The sequence below is a fragment of the Alligator mississippiensis genome, chromosome 2 (assembly GCF_030867095.1).
Source record: "Alligator mississippiensis isolate rAllMis1 chromosome 2, rAllMis1, whole genome shotgun sequence".
Classification (NCBI taxonomy): domain Eukaryota; kingdom Metazoa; phylum Chordata; order Crocodylia; family Alligatoridae; genus Alligator; species Alligator mississippiensis.
In genome coordinates this window covers 48,426,705-48,439,322 of record NC_081825.1, presented here as the reverse complement: position 1 = coordinate 48,439,322, position 12,618 = coordinate 48,426,705, and the positions used below count along the sequence as shown (strand labels likewise).

Genomic DNA, 12,618 nt, shown 5'->3' with positions numbered 1-12,618 from the left:
CTGCATTACTACAGTTGTCATGTAAATTCATTGAACCCAATGGAGTTGCAGTATAAAATTGGATTTAGCATACTGTTGAATCAGACCCAGTGTGATTAATTTCACACTATGCAAATTGTAGCACAGTGACTTTTGTAGATGTGGTGAATGCAGTCAACATGAATGCTGATATAATTATGCTACTCCTCTTTGGGATAAATAAAAACAGCGTCCTTTTCCCCACTTTTTCATTTACAAAAGAATTGTCATCCAGTGCTTGCATTTAAAAAAAAATCTTTCCTGTCATCAGTGTTCTGGGGTAAAGTATTTCTCTATTTAATATTTACAAAAACAGATATTGTTTAATTTAGCCAGTTTGGGGAACCTGTGAGAACAGACTTTCAATTTCATCTAGAAAAAAAATGAGATAGATCCTCCAATTAAATAAATTATGCTCTAAAATACCTGATAGGTATTGAAAAGCACAGGTGACTTTATGCCTTCCTAGCTTTGGAATTATTATGGGAGGGGACATACCTAAAATTCATGATCACCTTAGAAAATTCATATAGCATTGGCTACCCTACCAAAATATAATTCATGTAAGGGAAAATATTACTAACTAATCACTGTTTTAATTGGAGAATTCACCAACCTTATCTGCAGAGTCACAACTAGTACTTCTATGAGACTCTGATAAGAGTTTACCAACCTTATGGTTTCCTTGGTATCCTTCCAAGGAAATGGGAGGTAAGTAACTTGATTGAAAGGTCTTATCAGTCACTTTCACCAAAATTTCTCGATAATTGCTTCTGAGCCGTGCAGTGAATGGGATTGCAATGATGATAGGAAAAGGGATTCTTTTCTCATAATCTAAGCACTCAACACCGATGACATTGCTGACCAGCTCTTCAGAATCATCCACCACAAGGGAACTCATGTCATTGATGATCCTGCATACTAGATTTTCTAAAATGATGGAAGGTGCTGTAATATAACAGGCTACTTGTTGTTCATTGTTACCACTCGCTTCCACTAGAAATCTGCAGAAAAATATATAGTATTCTCCTTTGGACTATTTTGTTTTGTTTTTGTTGTCTTATTTCATATGAAATACAAGAAATCAGGATAGACATCAGGAGGCACTACTTCACAGTCAGGGCGTCTAGGACCTGGAACCAACTTCCAGGGGAAGTGGTGCATGCTCCTACCCTGGGGGACTTCAAGAGGAGGCTAGATAATCACCTAGCTGGGGTTGTTTGACCCCAGCATTCTTTCCTGCCCATGGCAGGGTGTCATACTTGATGATCTGATTAGGTCCCTTCCAACCCTACCAACTATGAAATTATGGAAATTAATAGACAGGTTTAATATATTGACATAGAAAACATTTAAAATCAAACCAGCCATATCTTCTTGGGTTTCTACATGAGAGGGGAAATTCATTAAAAAAAGCTTGTATTTACTAGCAAAATTGTATGTCTTTTGCTGAAACATAATTAAAAAATTATTAGAAAGCTACCTAATTTGGGGGCCTGATTTATGACTCACTGAACTCCAATGAGAGTCTTTTCATTGACTAGGCTGGACTATGACTCCCTATGATTTAGAGATTTTGTAAAATCAGGAAGATACATTAAGGTCTTCACAGAATGCCAAAGACCTGTTAAATACATACTGGCCTTTATGTAGACTGAAACTTGTTCTGCACATGCAAGATGATTTTCTGTGCACACATTGGTGATGCATAGGGGGTGCATGCAGGTACATGTACACCCGCTGAGATTAGCAGTGCACCTCCTGCAAAAAGCACCACCAACACTGCCAGCAGTGCCTGTGGATGATCCTTGATTGCCGTTGGACTCTGCGGCTGCTGTCCGTGGTGTCTGTGGGTGGTCACTGACCACCAGTTGGCACTCGCCACTCCCCCTCCCCCCCTGCCAGCAGCTCTGCTGCTGCCTGCGGAAGCTCACCGTCCACTGCCTACTGCCACCATGCTCCTGCCGCCAACAGCACCACTACCGGCTGTGGGAGCTCGCTGTACCTCCCCCCCCCCCACCCCCAGCCTCCAGGGGCATGAGGCATTCACATGTGTACATATAAATGTGTGCTTGCCAATAGGCAACTTATGTGTACATATTTTTCTTCCATTGAAGTAGACTGTACTTACTGTTTGGTTATTGGTTGCCTCAATTGTTGCTCTTCTGCTGAATCACCTGTAGAGGGAATCACAGAAGGGGTATCACATGTACTTTCTGACCTTGCACACACATTTGTATGAACTTGGTAACTTCCAAAAATATCATGAATTTTCTCCTTTTTGCTATATTTTTGATTTTCAGATGAATTCTCTGTTGGGTTCTGATCTTCACTTTCCATCTGCTTTGAGGATTCTTTGCTAACTACTTGTTCTTGTTTAGGATAAATCATTGAATGTCCATGAAAAATACCTTCGAATTTTTGAGGTATTGTGTTGTCTTCTCCATTGTTCCCAGGAACTTCTTGAAAACCTTCATCAGGACATCTCTTACTAAAAGATCTCACTCCATTAGCTTTCTCTTTTCCATTGTACTCTTGCTCTGTAAGCGAATTCTTTATTACCTCATGTTCTGCATTTTCATTGAGCTTTGTGGGGTTTATGTTTACTGTTTCTTCTTGAGCAGATATTTTTTCACTTGATAAAACAGTTTCTATTTTCACTGCTTTATTTTCATTTAACTGGATTTGGTGATTGTTCTGATGTTTCCTTTCCTTATCTGAAGTTATCTGGTCTGACTGACAGACACTAGATCTTTTCTCATACTGTGTTTTTTCTCTTTCAAAATTACATCCATCTATTTCCTTGGAAATATTTTGAACAGTTTGAGCCTGAGATTTATCATTATCTCTGCAACTAATGTCATACAGTTTCTTTTCCATTTCGTGAAAGTATGTGAAAGTATCCAGAAAAAGATCCCTTATTTTCAAAAGATAATCCACAAGAGTGATTCTCTCTAGAAAAAAAACCCAAAGAACTATATGAACAAATTTAATGTTGCTGGAAATGTAAATAAAAATTTGAAAAACAAATCTCAACACATACACAAAGCAGCCCACACAGTTCTATAGTGATCTGAAAGTAATGTGTGCATAGGGAGTATAATATTTGGATAATATTGTTTCTTTGCTTTGATTTATTGTTTAATATGTAGAAAGGCATATATTTCATTTAGCAAAAGTAATTTGATTGTACAGCTATGATGCCATGCCTCTTTGTAGTCATAATTAATACTATTCTAATGAGAAGAGAGCAGTAGTTAATCTGACGCCAGGCAGAAGGCAGGGTAGGATAACTTATTAGAGACTAGCTCATGAGTTAGTATCTAAAGTGTCATCCTGCCCTGCCTTTTACTATCCTAATGATCAGGGGGTGTGTCTACATGTGCACTTTACTGCGAATTAGACTAATCTAATGTGCATGAAAGAGTCATCTACATGTGCACAGCAATTACTGCATAGTGGATTAATTTAAAGTACTGTTTGTTAGTACCAACAGACATAGGTAGTAGAAAACAGTGCTTTAAACTAATGCACCAAAGCACATATGTAGACCCGAACCAGGGGCAAATTGTTCCCAGTCAGCCCAGGCAGCAAGGGGCCCTAACTGTTGCCTGTCTAGGCCCCAAGCTCTAAGAAGCAGTAGGGAGAGCTGTCCCTGCTCCAGGGGCAGCTCCCAGCCAAGCTGGGACAGCTCTTCCCTACATTCCCCCAAAGTTGGGACTGACCCCCTCTCCCACCTATACTCCTTGCTATTCAGGGCTGACAGTTCAGGGAACCTGGAGCTCCCCCTGGCTAGTGCAGGTGGGTAGAACAGGGGAGGAGCAGCCCTGGACTAGGCTGTTTCTGTCAGGCTCACTTTGCTCCCAACCTGGTCGCACATGTAGCTGTGCACCTGGGAGCAGTTTAATGCACTTGAATTTACTACGTAGTAAATTCAGGTATATAAATTGCATATGCAGACATGCCCAGGTAGTATCAAAATTCCTAATGATAATCAGTGCAATGTAAAACAGAAAATGTTTGGCATCCTAAGTCTTATCATATCAGGAGCAGGCTAAGACCAAATTTTAATTACTTTCTCTTTTAAAATTTAACCTTGCAAAACTCTGAGTACTCTGCCTTTCATTCAGCAAAGCTATTTAGCACATGAATAGTCTCACCTAAATGAATGGGACTGCATATTTGATTAAAGATAAGCATCAACAGGATCAAGCCCTAGGGATTGCCTCTTTCTTAGATCTGAAATTATTGTTAAAGTTGTGTGTATAGAAACATGGATTGGCTATTATCTCTAATGTTTTACCCTAAATAGAAAAAAAAAAATCCATTTGATCATTCCTGATTTGTCTTGTCTTATACCTTTTCCTGGAAATTCTTGAGAGGAAAACACTGTTCAAGGATTTCACATATACCCCAAGCCTTACATTAGCAACTCTTAAGTTGTTAGAACTGTCTCTCTTCATTTATTACAGTCATTACAGCCCTCTAGGTGGATTTCTCATCTTGTTTCTGTTTACTACAATGTAATACTGACAGGCTTGATTTGAAGATTAAATCCAATGCGAGTCAGTGTAAATAGAAGAGTCATAGAAAAGAAATGCAATATGTAGCACTTAGTACTTGCAAAGGAGAATGAGAAAGAAGGATAGGACAATATTTCTCAAAAGAAACCATGACTCATATCCACTCCACCTTCTTTCACACCTATTGAATAAACTGGCTAGGAAAATCAATACCTCATTGTTTTCTACTTAGAAAATAATTACATTATATATGATGTCATGGGGTAGCTGTAGTTTATATAGGCCTTTCATTTAAATCCTTATCAGTGTTTTATTTTCAATACAAAAAAAATACACTTTAGAATAGAATTTGCTATATCTATTCTGAATCTGGAGCTTAAATGTTTGCAAAATTTGGAAAGAATGTAATTTTTGCAGTTACCATAGCATTTAAGTGGATTTATTAATTTCTGAATTTGAAAACACATGCTGTTCACATTTTCCATATTTGACAACTATATCATTGCTATTAGGAAGTTGTTTTTAGTAAAGAATAAGTATTTCAGAGGGTGTACAAATGTCTGAGAGAGAGACTAAGTAAATGGAAATAATGTGCTATACAAACCCATATTGGTTGAAAGGTATGTTATTATAGGACCAAATTTTGCACGTTGTTCAGTAATGGAAATCTGAGAAAATATCTGACTTAATTAGTTATTCTGGATTTAAAACAGTGCAAGTGAGAGACAAATTTGGTTGATATCCTTTACAACTAATATAATCCCTTTTAGCTATGTTTGACCTGGGCAAGCTACATTGCATTTAATGAAGTGACAAGGGCAATTCCAAAGAGCTTGTGATTAAGCCAGCGTGCTTTGGGTTCTTCATAGAAGGTCCCTTTTAGATAGAGTTGTAAGTGGTATTTTACCTGCCCTTACTTCATTATCTATACCAGTAGTGGTGTGCAAAGTCAGCCCTATTCAATTCAGATTTGGCCTGAATCAGGGACAGTGATTTGATTCATTGATTTGGATTATTGTCCCCGTTCAATTCAGCTGAATCTGAATCTGAAGATTTGATACTGATTTGGACATTGACACAACTTTAAAAGTTTTTTCTACATACCTTGAGGTAGCAGGTGCAGCTTGTGATCACTGCAATGCTGGAGTGTCCCAGAGGAGTGTGTTATGGAGCTCTCTACATGCTTGGCGGCAAACCTGGAAATAGACCGGAAGTACTTCCTGGTCTGTCAGGGAGTGTGCTGGCCCCTGCCCTGTGCCTCCCCAGATCAGCAATTGGCCCCAGGTGCCCCCCACCCCCCCTGACCCAGGAGGCACCAGTTGTTGAACTGCATGGGAGGGCCCCCCAGGGCACTCCCTGGCAGACCCAGAAGTGGACTGGAAGTGCTTCTGGTGCCCTTCCTGGTCTACTGCTGAGCACGCTGGGGAGGTCCCCACACTTCTGTGGGACACTCCATGCACCCAAAAATCACAGCACTCATGAACCCCTGCTACCTAGAGGTATGTAGAAAAACATTTAAAGTTGTGTCTATGTCCAAATCTCTGAATCTTTCCAAATCTCTCCAAATCGATTCAGTGGGTTCCAATTCAATTCGGAGAGATTAAAAGGTCCTCTGATTCAATTCAGATTCAGAGATTTGGCCTTTTGTCCCATCAATTTCTAGGGACCATAAAACACTATTGATTCCTGACTCAATACTCTTTAAATAGTTGCCATATTTGCTACCTGAGCAGTAGGTGAATAAAGTCGTGGAGTTTACTATTGTTAACAGATTAGGTATTTTTAAGTATATTTATCTTGATTAGTAACATTAACATCCATCCTTAGAATTCTGGGTAAGCACACTTAATAAAACTGCACTTAATTCAGATCATGGCTCAGGATCATTTAAATTTAATATATATCAATAATCTGTGGCATTGACAGCAAGAGATATAGCCCATCTCTGCTACTTATGTCCCCTGTTATTTTTCATAGAGGGCAGACTCTAAGGCATCTGTGTAACTAAGATTTGGATGAGGAATTGATCCTTCACCTGGATATTTGGGATTTTCTAAAATTAAATTAATTTTAAACATCTGTTGGTATTCTGCGTGGCACAGTCCACCTGATACACACATTTGGACGTATCTCGGGGCCTAAACTGATGCATTTGCATGTGGAATCCATAATGTAGACTCTAGATTGGGTCAATGGACAAATAAAAAAAAAAAGCAAACAGATAATCAACTATACTATGATATACTTGACATCACAAGGAAGGGGACAGAGCTGGACACAAACTTGCTTCATAGGGTTCCATCAACTGGCTAACAATGCTAACAATCAAGAGACAAGCTGACAAAGTTTATGAAGTAACCTTGTGACCTTTTAAATAACCCGGTTACCAAAGACTATTATTAGGATCTAGTGAGAGGTTATTACAAAAGACACTGCTTTGGTTTCTCATTATATTAGGAACTGTCTGAAGGCATCACAGGGTGTGTACAAGTATTATATTTAGATTGATAGAGTTAAGTTTAGTCTGGTAGAAATGCTATGTATGCAAGTGTTCACAATGCTTAGTCAGGTCTAAAAATAGATAACTGATAGGCCAGTTTAATGAACACTCATACAGTTTTCCTATCAATAGGAGTTCCCTCGCTATTCTCCAGCATCCCAGCATGCATTGCTCCTACCCTGCCAACCACATGCAGGGAGATGATTTGGCACTTGGGCCATGCTCCACTGCTCTAGCTGAGGCTTGAGCAAACCCTGCCTCCTGGCTGTCTCAGCAAAGAAAACCCAATCCTTCCCCACAGCCTTGCTTTGCACTCTGGGCTACAGGGAAACATGGAGAAGCTTAGGAAGATGTATTCCCTGCACATGACCCAGACCCCTTAACACCCAAGACCCTGGGCCAGATCCTCACACCTCCAAGACCCCATCCCAAAGTACACAGAGAACCACATGCAGACCCAAGCACACAGACATGAAGACCACCAAGACTCAGGCACAGACCCAAAGACCCAGAACTCTAGCACTTGGACAAAGACTTCAAACCCCACAACTGAAGATCCAGATACAGCGCCACACAGGCCAGACCATGTCACAAACCCACTCTGAATGTGCAGGATCTACTATGTGTTTTAGTGTGGGGGGAGAATGGAAAGATTGAAATGGGTTGGTAGGGAGATGATCCCACTGAATTTGGGGCTTGTGGGTGTGTGGCCCACTGTCAGAAGACATTTGAGCCATGTAAGTTGAGGGCAAGGGTGGGTGTTATCGGTATGATTGTTGTCCTCACCTACCCAGTGACATCTGGACCCACCACGGATGCCCAGATTCCAAGGGCACCAACAAGCACCATGGCAGAACCCAGCTTCTCTTCCTTTGCTATCTACAGCAAGGCACAGAACTGGGTCATGGAGGAGATGAGGGATCTTCTTATCATTTGAGGTGAGGAGGGGACACAGAAGCAGCTCTGCAGGAGGCACCACAATAAAGAGGTGTTCTGGTGGCTTGCTTAAGAAATGAGTGTGACCACAACTGCAAATGAACTCAGTGCAAGGCCAAAACCAAATGGATGAAGACCCAATTCAGTTGTGCTTGTAACACCAACCAGACCTTCGGAAAGATAATGTACACCATGGTCTTCTATGAGGAGCTGTTCCGCATCCTCTCAAGATAAATATGTTTTCACCCTGCACACCTATGCTATCACTGGGGAAGAGTTGAAGCTGATGGCAGAAGTCTCAGTGTCTACATGTGTGGCCCTATTAGGCCATAGCAAACCAATTAGCTCCACCATAGGTTAGTACTTGTAGACATAAGTACTATCCTATGGCAACATTCCTTAGTATGCAACAACACACATGTAGGTACTGACAGGGCTGGCTGGGGCACAAGGGTGCTTCAGTGCACGGGCTACCTGCTGTCTAGCCTCACACTGGAGCACCCTCATGACACAGCCAGCCTCTCCACAGCACGTTGAGCTGGATCAGAGCAGCCCCGGGCTGGCAGGCTGCCAGCCAGGGCTGCTCCAATTCAGCTCAGAGTGCTCTGATCCTGGGTGTACATGTAAACATGGCACACAGGAGCAATAAACTCTGGTGTGTTTGAAAGTTTCATAGTAGCTAGGGTCAGGACTGACCTGAACAGATCATCTAGCCTGACCCCCTGCCACAGGCAGGAATGAATGCTGGGTTCACAAGACCTCAGACAGGTGATTGTCCAACCTCCTCTTGAATATGCCCAAGGTAGGGGCGAGGACCACCTCCCTGAGAAGTTGGTTCCAGATTTTGGCCACCCTAACTGTAAAATATTGCCTTCTGATCACTAACCTAAACCTATTCTCCATCAGCTTATGACCATTGTTCCTCGTCACCCCAGGTGGTGCTGGGGAGAAAAGGACTCTGCCTATTTGCTGTTGATCTCCCCTGATGAGTTTGTAGGCAGCCACCAGGTCCCCCCTCAGCCTCCTCTTGCTGAGGCTGAACAGATCCAGGTCCCTCAGTCTCTCCTTGTAGGGCCTGTCCTGCTGCCCTCTCACCAAGTGGATGGCCCTCCTCTGAACCCTTGCCAGGCTGGCCACATCCCTTTTGAAGTGTGGTGCCCAGTACTGGACGCAGTACTCCAACTGCGGCCTGACCAAAGTTGCATAGAGGGGGAGTATCACCTCTCTGGACCGGCTTGAGATGCACCTTTGGATGCATGACAAGGTATGGCTGGCCTTGCTGGCTGCAGACTGGCATTGGCAGCTCATGTTCATGTGTGCTATGCACCAGAGTTTACTACATCACATTAATTTCACATGTAGACATGCCTTTATCAGACTAGTCTCACAGTCAAATAAGATAGCAAAATAATACACTAAAATGGGCCCCAGATTTTCATAGACAATTATATAATCTCCTTTGATGCCTAGAAAACTTCCTCTTGCATACATAACAGGGGCCAGATAGTTTGATCTGGCTCAACTATGCGGGATGAAAGGCTAGCTGAAATCCAGCCCTGAATTTGGCCTTTCAACATTTTCTTTTTAAAGCCACAAAAGAAAAAAAATGTAGGATAAAAAAAAAATTTGCATGTGCTTGGGAAACTTTAAATCAGTTTATGGAAATGATTCTAAACAAGCAATGAATTTTACATAAAAATCTCTTATTAGAAAATGAGAAAATTACACTGAGAAATATTTTAAAATAAATAACACAATAAATATAATATTACAAAAATAATATAATAAACACAAATCTAATATTATGTGGAAAAATATTGAGTTCAAATACAAGACAAATATGAGTTCATGTGAACATCTAAGGGTAACATTTAACTTGCTATGTCCTTAATACATTCTCTTTACTGTTAAACTCGCATTTACTTGCCTTGACTTGAAACTTGTTTGTGTTTGTCATGAAGAATATTCAATATCTGGCAAGTATCTTTTAAGGTCTCTGTACTATGTTCCAGCTGTTGGCTAAGAGATCTGCTGAGTTCTTTAGTGAGAGAGAATAGTTTACGCACGTACTCCATTGTATCTTCGTTTTTCTGAAAGTCTCTTTTTAGAAGCGTCTCTTTCAGCGTTAGATTTAAATGCCAAATTTCCTCAAGTACTTGGCTTGATTTGTATGCAGCAGGTATAAGCTTACATTCAGAGGCTTCCATTTTAAATTTAGAACACACTACTGCAATTTCTTATATTCAGGATGCTACCAAAAGATTGCATTCCTGGTTCTAATTGTTATTTTTTTTTTCTTTTTTTTTTTTGAGCTCTAGGAGGTCAGTAGAAAAGTGTTGTGACTTAATCCAACTGAAAAACCAAGTTCTTGGCTCTGAAACTCTGAGTTGATGTTGACTATTAAAGAGTTACTAGGTGACAAAAAAGGAGTGGCTTCTCGCAACTGGTAATCTTGCATTGTAAAGGGAGGTCAGATGGTGTACCATATTGACTTAGGAGTGTAAAATTGGTAAGTTACAGTATATAGCAGTGTATATAGCAGTGTTAAAGCATATAGCAGTGACTTTATTTTCATCGTCACTGAACACTTGTAGCCTTTATACAGTTCAATAGAAGTTGTAGGTTCTCTACATTTATAAAATTGGGCCATAATTTTTATTTTTATATTTGCACTATCAAATATTTGCACTATCAAATATATATATATATATATATATATATGGGGTATATCCCAAGGAATGAATTGAAACCCTTGATACAAACTAGCATTAATTATTAAAATAAGCCCCTACTCATGCTGATTTAGTACATTTCAGGTTAATCTATTTCTTTTGTATTTGTGTTTTATGAGTCTCAGGATATTGCAAAGAGCCACATTTGTTTTGACAGTTGGATATGATCAATATCCAAAATGGTAACATTCAAACCACCATATATAAGAAACTAACAGACCAGCATACATATCTACACAGAACCAGCAATCACCCTAAACACACCAAGAAAGCTGTAATTTGCAGCCACACTCTCCAATAATACCCTGATCATCACCTCACAAATCTCAAAAGGGCCTTTACCCAACAAGGACACTCCTCCAGAGAGAGAGATCATACCTTTGAAAGAGCCAGCTGAATACCATGTGAAGATTTGCTGCAGAACAAAAAGAAAAGCCCCCAAAATCACACCCCATTACTTATGACATATCACCCTTCCCTAGAACCTACACAGAAAATCCTCAATTGCAACCCATACTAGAAGACCCAATTCTTAAAGAGATCTTTCCAGAACTACCCATCCTAGTCTTTAAACAACCACCAAACCTCGCTAACCTCATCACCAGAAGCAAACTCCCTATGACACAAACCATACCTAATGGATCCAGATCATACCAGGACAAGAAATGCAAAAGCTGCCCACACATCTCCACCACCACCCCACAATTACCACACACCACAACAGAACTATCACCATTCCTGGATCTTACATCTGCACCTGCAGAAATGTTATACATCTCATCCAGTGCAGCAAATGCCCTGATGGAAAATATGTAGGAGAAACCAAACAACAACTGTGCACCAGAAGGAACACGCACCAAAAATCTATCAAAGACAAGAATACTCAACTACATGTGGGGTATGCTTCTCACAGGACAATCACTGGCTCTCTGATCTCTCTGTTCTAATCCTCAAAGGGAACTTAGAAAACACTTTTCATAGATGATCTTATGAACTTCAATTCCTAAATCTAGTGGATACAAAAAATCATACACTCAATATAGACATTGGATTTATGACACATTGCAATCTACCTGACATCTGATTCACCAGATACCTGCCAGACATGACCTCTTACACTTTTCATCCCCCCCTCATTCCTCCCCTCACCTCCCTTTTTCCTAATTTTCAGTTATTTACTTTTTCACAATCAGCCTCTTTTCTACCTTGAATTACTAGTACTATAGAGTATCCCTTACTCACCTTTGGGGTTTTCCCCCTTCCTTTCCTTTGCTTGACCTTTTGTTTTCCTAATTTCTACCTATTTACAGTCTCACTGACATTCTATCACACTTTTAGCTTCTTTCATGCCTTGGAGATCTCAGAACAGCAAAGACTTCCTATGCCTCAAGAAGGGTGATTGTGCCCGAAAGCTTGCAAAGAACTTTTTTCCACCTACTCAGTTGGTTTAATAAAAGATATCACATCTACCCAAAGAACCTTGCCTGTCAATGAAAGCTAGTTTCTTTAGGAAATCTGTGGTATCTTTCAAATAGCTGGCAGTCCTGGGGAATGGAAAGCCATGCTAAAAACAGCCCTGATATTATCATACAACAGGCTAATGAGGGTAATTATACTGTTGTCATGGACAAAACAATATATACAGGTATCTGAGAGAGACCTTTCCAACAAAGGGTTTTAAAACATCTGACAAAGAACCCCATAGCACAATATTTTAAGGAATTAGATACATTCTTATATAAGCTACCTCTGGAAACATTTGAAAGGATGAATGCTTCCCCCTCCCACGAGTCCAAAACAGGCAGCTTTTTCTTATCCAAGATCCACCAACCCAGCAACACAGGAGGTCCCATTGTCTCTGGTGTTGGTGTTATAGGGGAGCAGTTAGTGAGTCCTCAAGCCCCACTAA

General features: G+C 40.5%; 1 protein-coding gene across 1 annotated transcript in view; it reads right to left on the bottom strand.

Annotated features, from left to right (window-relative positions):
- DTHD1 (death domain containing 1) overlaps window positions 1–10,289 on the bottom strand; it is a 39,914-nt gene extending 29,625 nt beyond the window's left edge. Inside the window, exons 1-3 of the mRNA XM_059721286.1 lie at window positions 9,905–10,289; window positions 2,150–2,972; window positions 692–1,022 (exon numbers count right to left, since the gene is read on the bottom strand). Of these exons, the coding sequence (XP_059577269.1) occupies window positions 692–1,022; window positions 2,150–2,972; window positions 9,905–10,184 (1,434 nt within the window). The 5' untranslated portion in view covers window positions 10,185–10,289. The remainder of the gene's footprint in view (window positions 1–691; window positions 1,023–2,149; window positions 2,973–9,904) is intronic.
- Window positions 10,290–12,618: the final 2,329 nt, after the last annotated feature.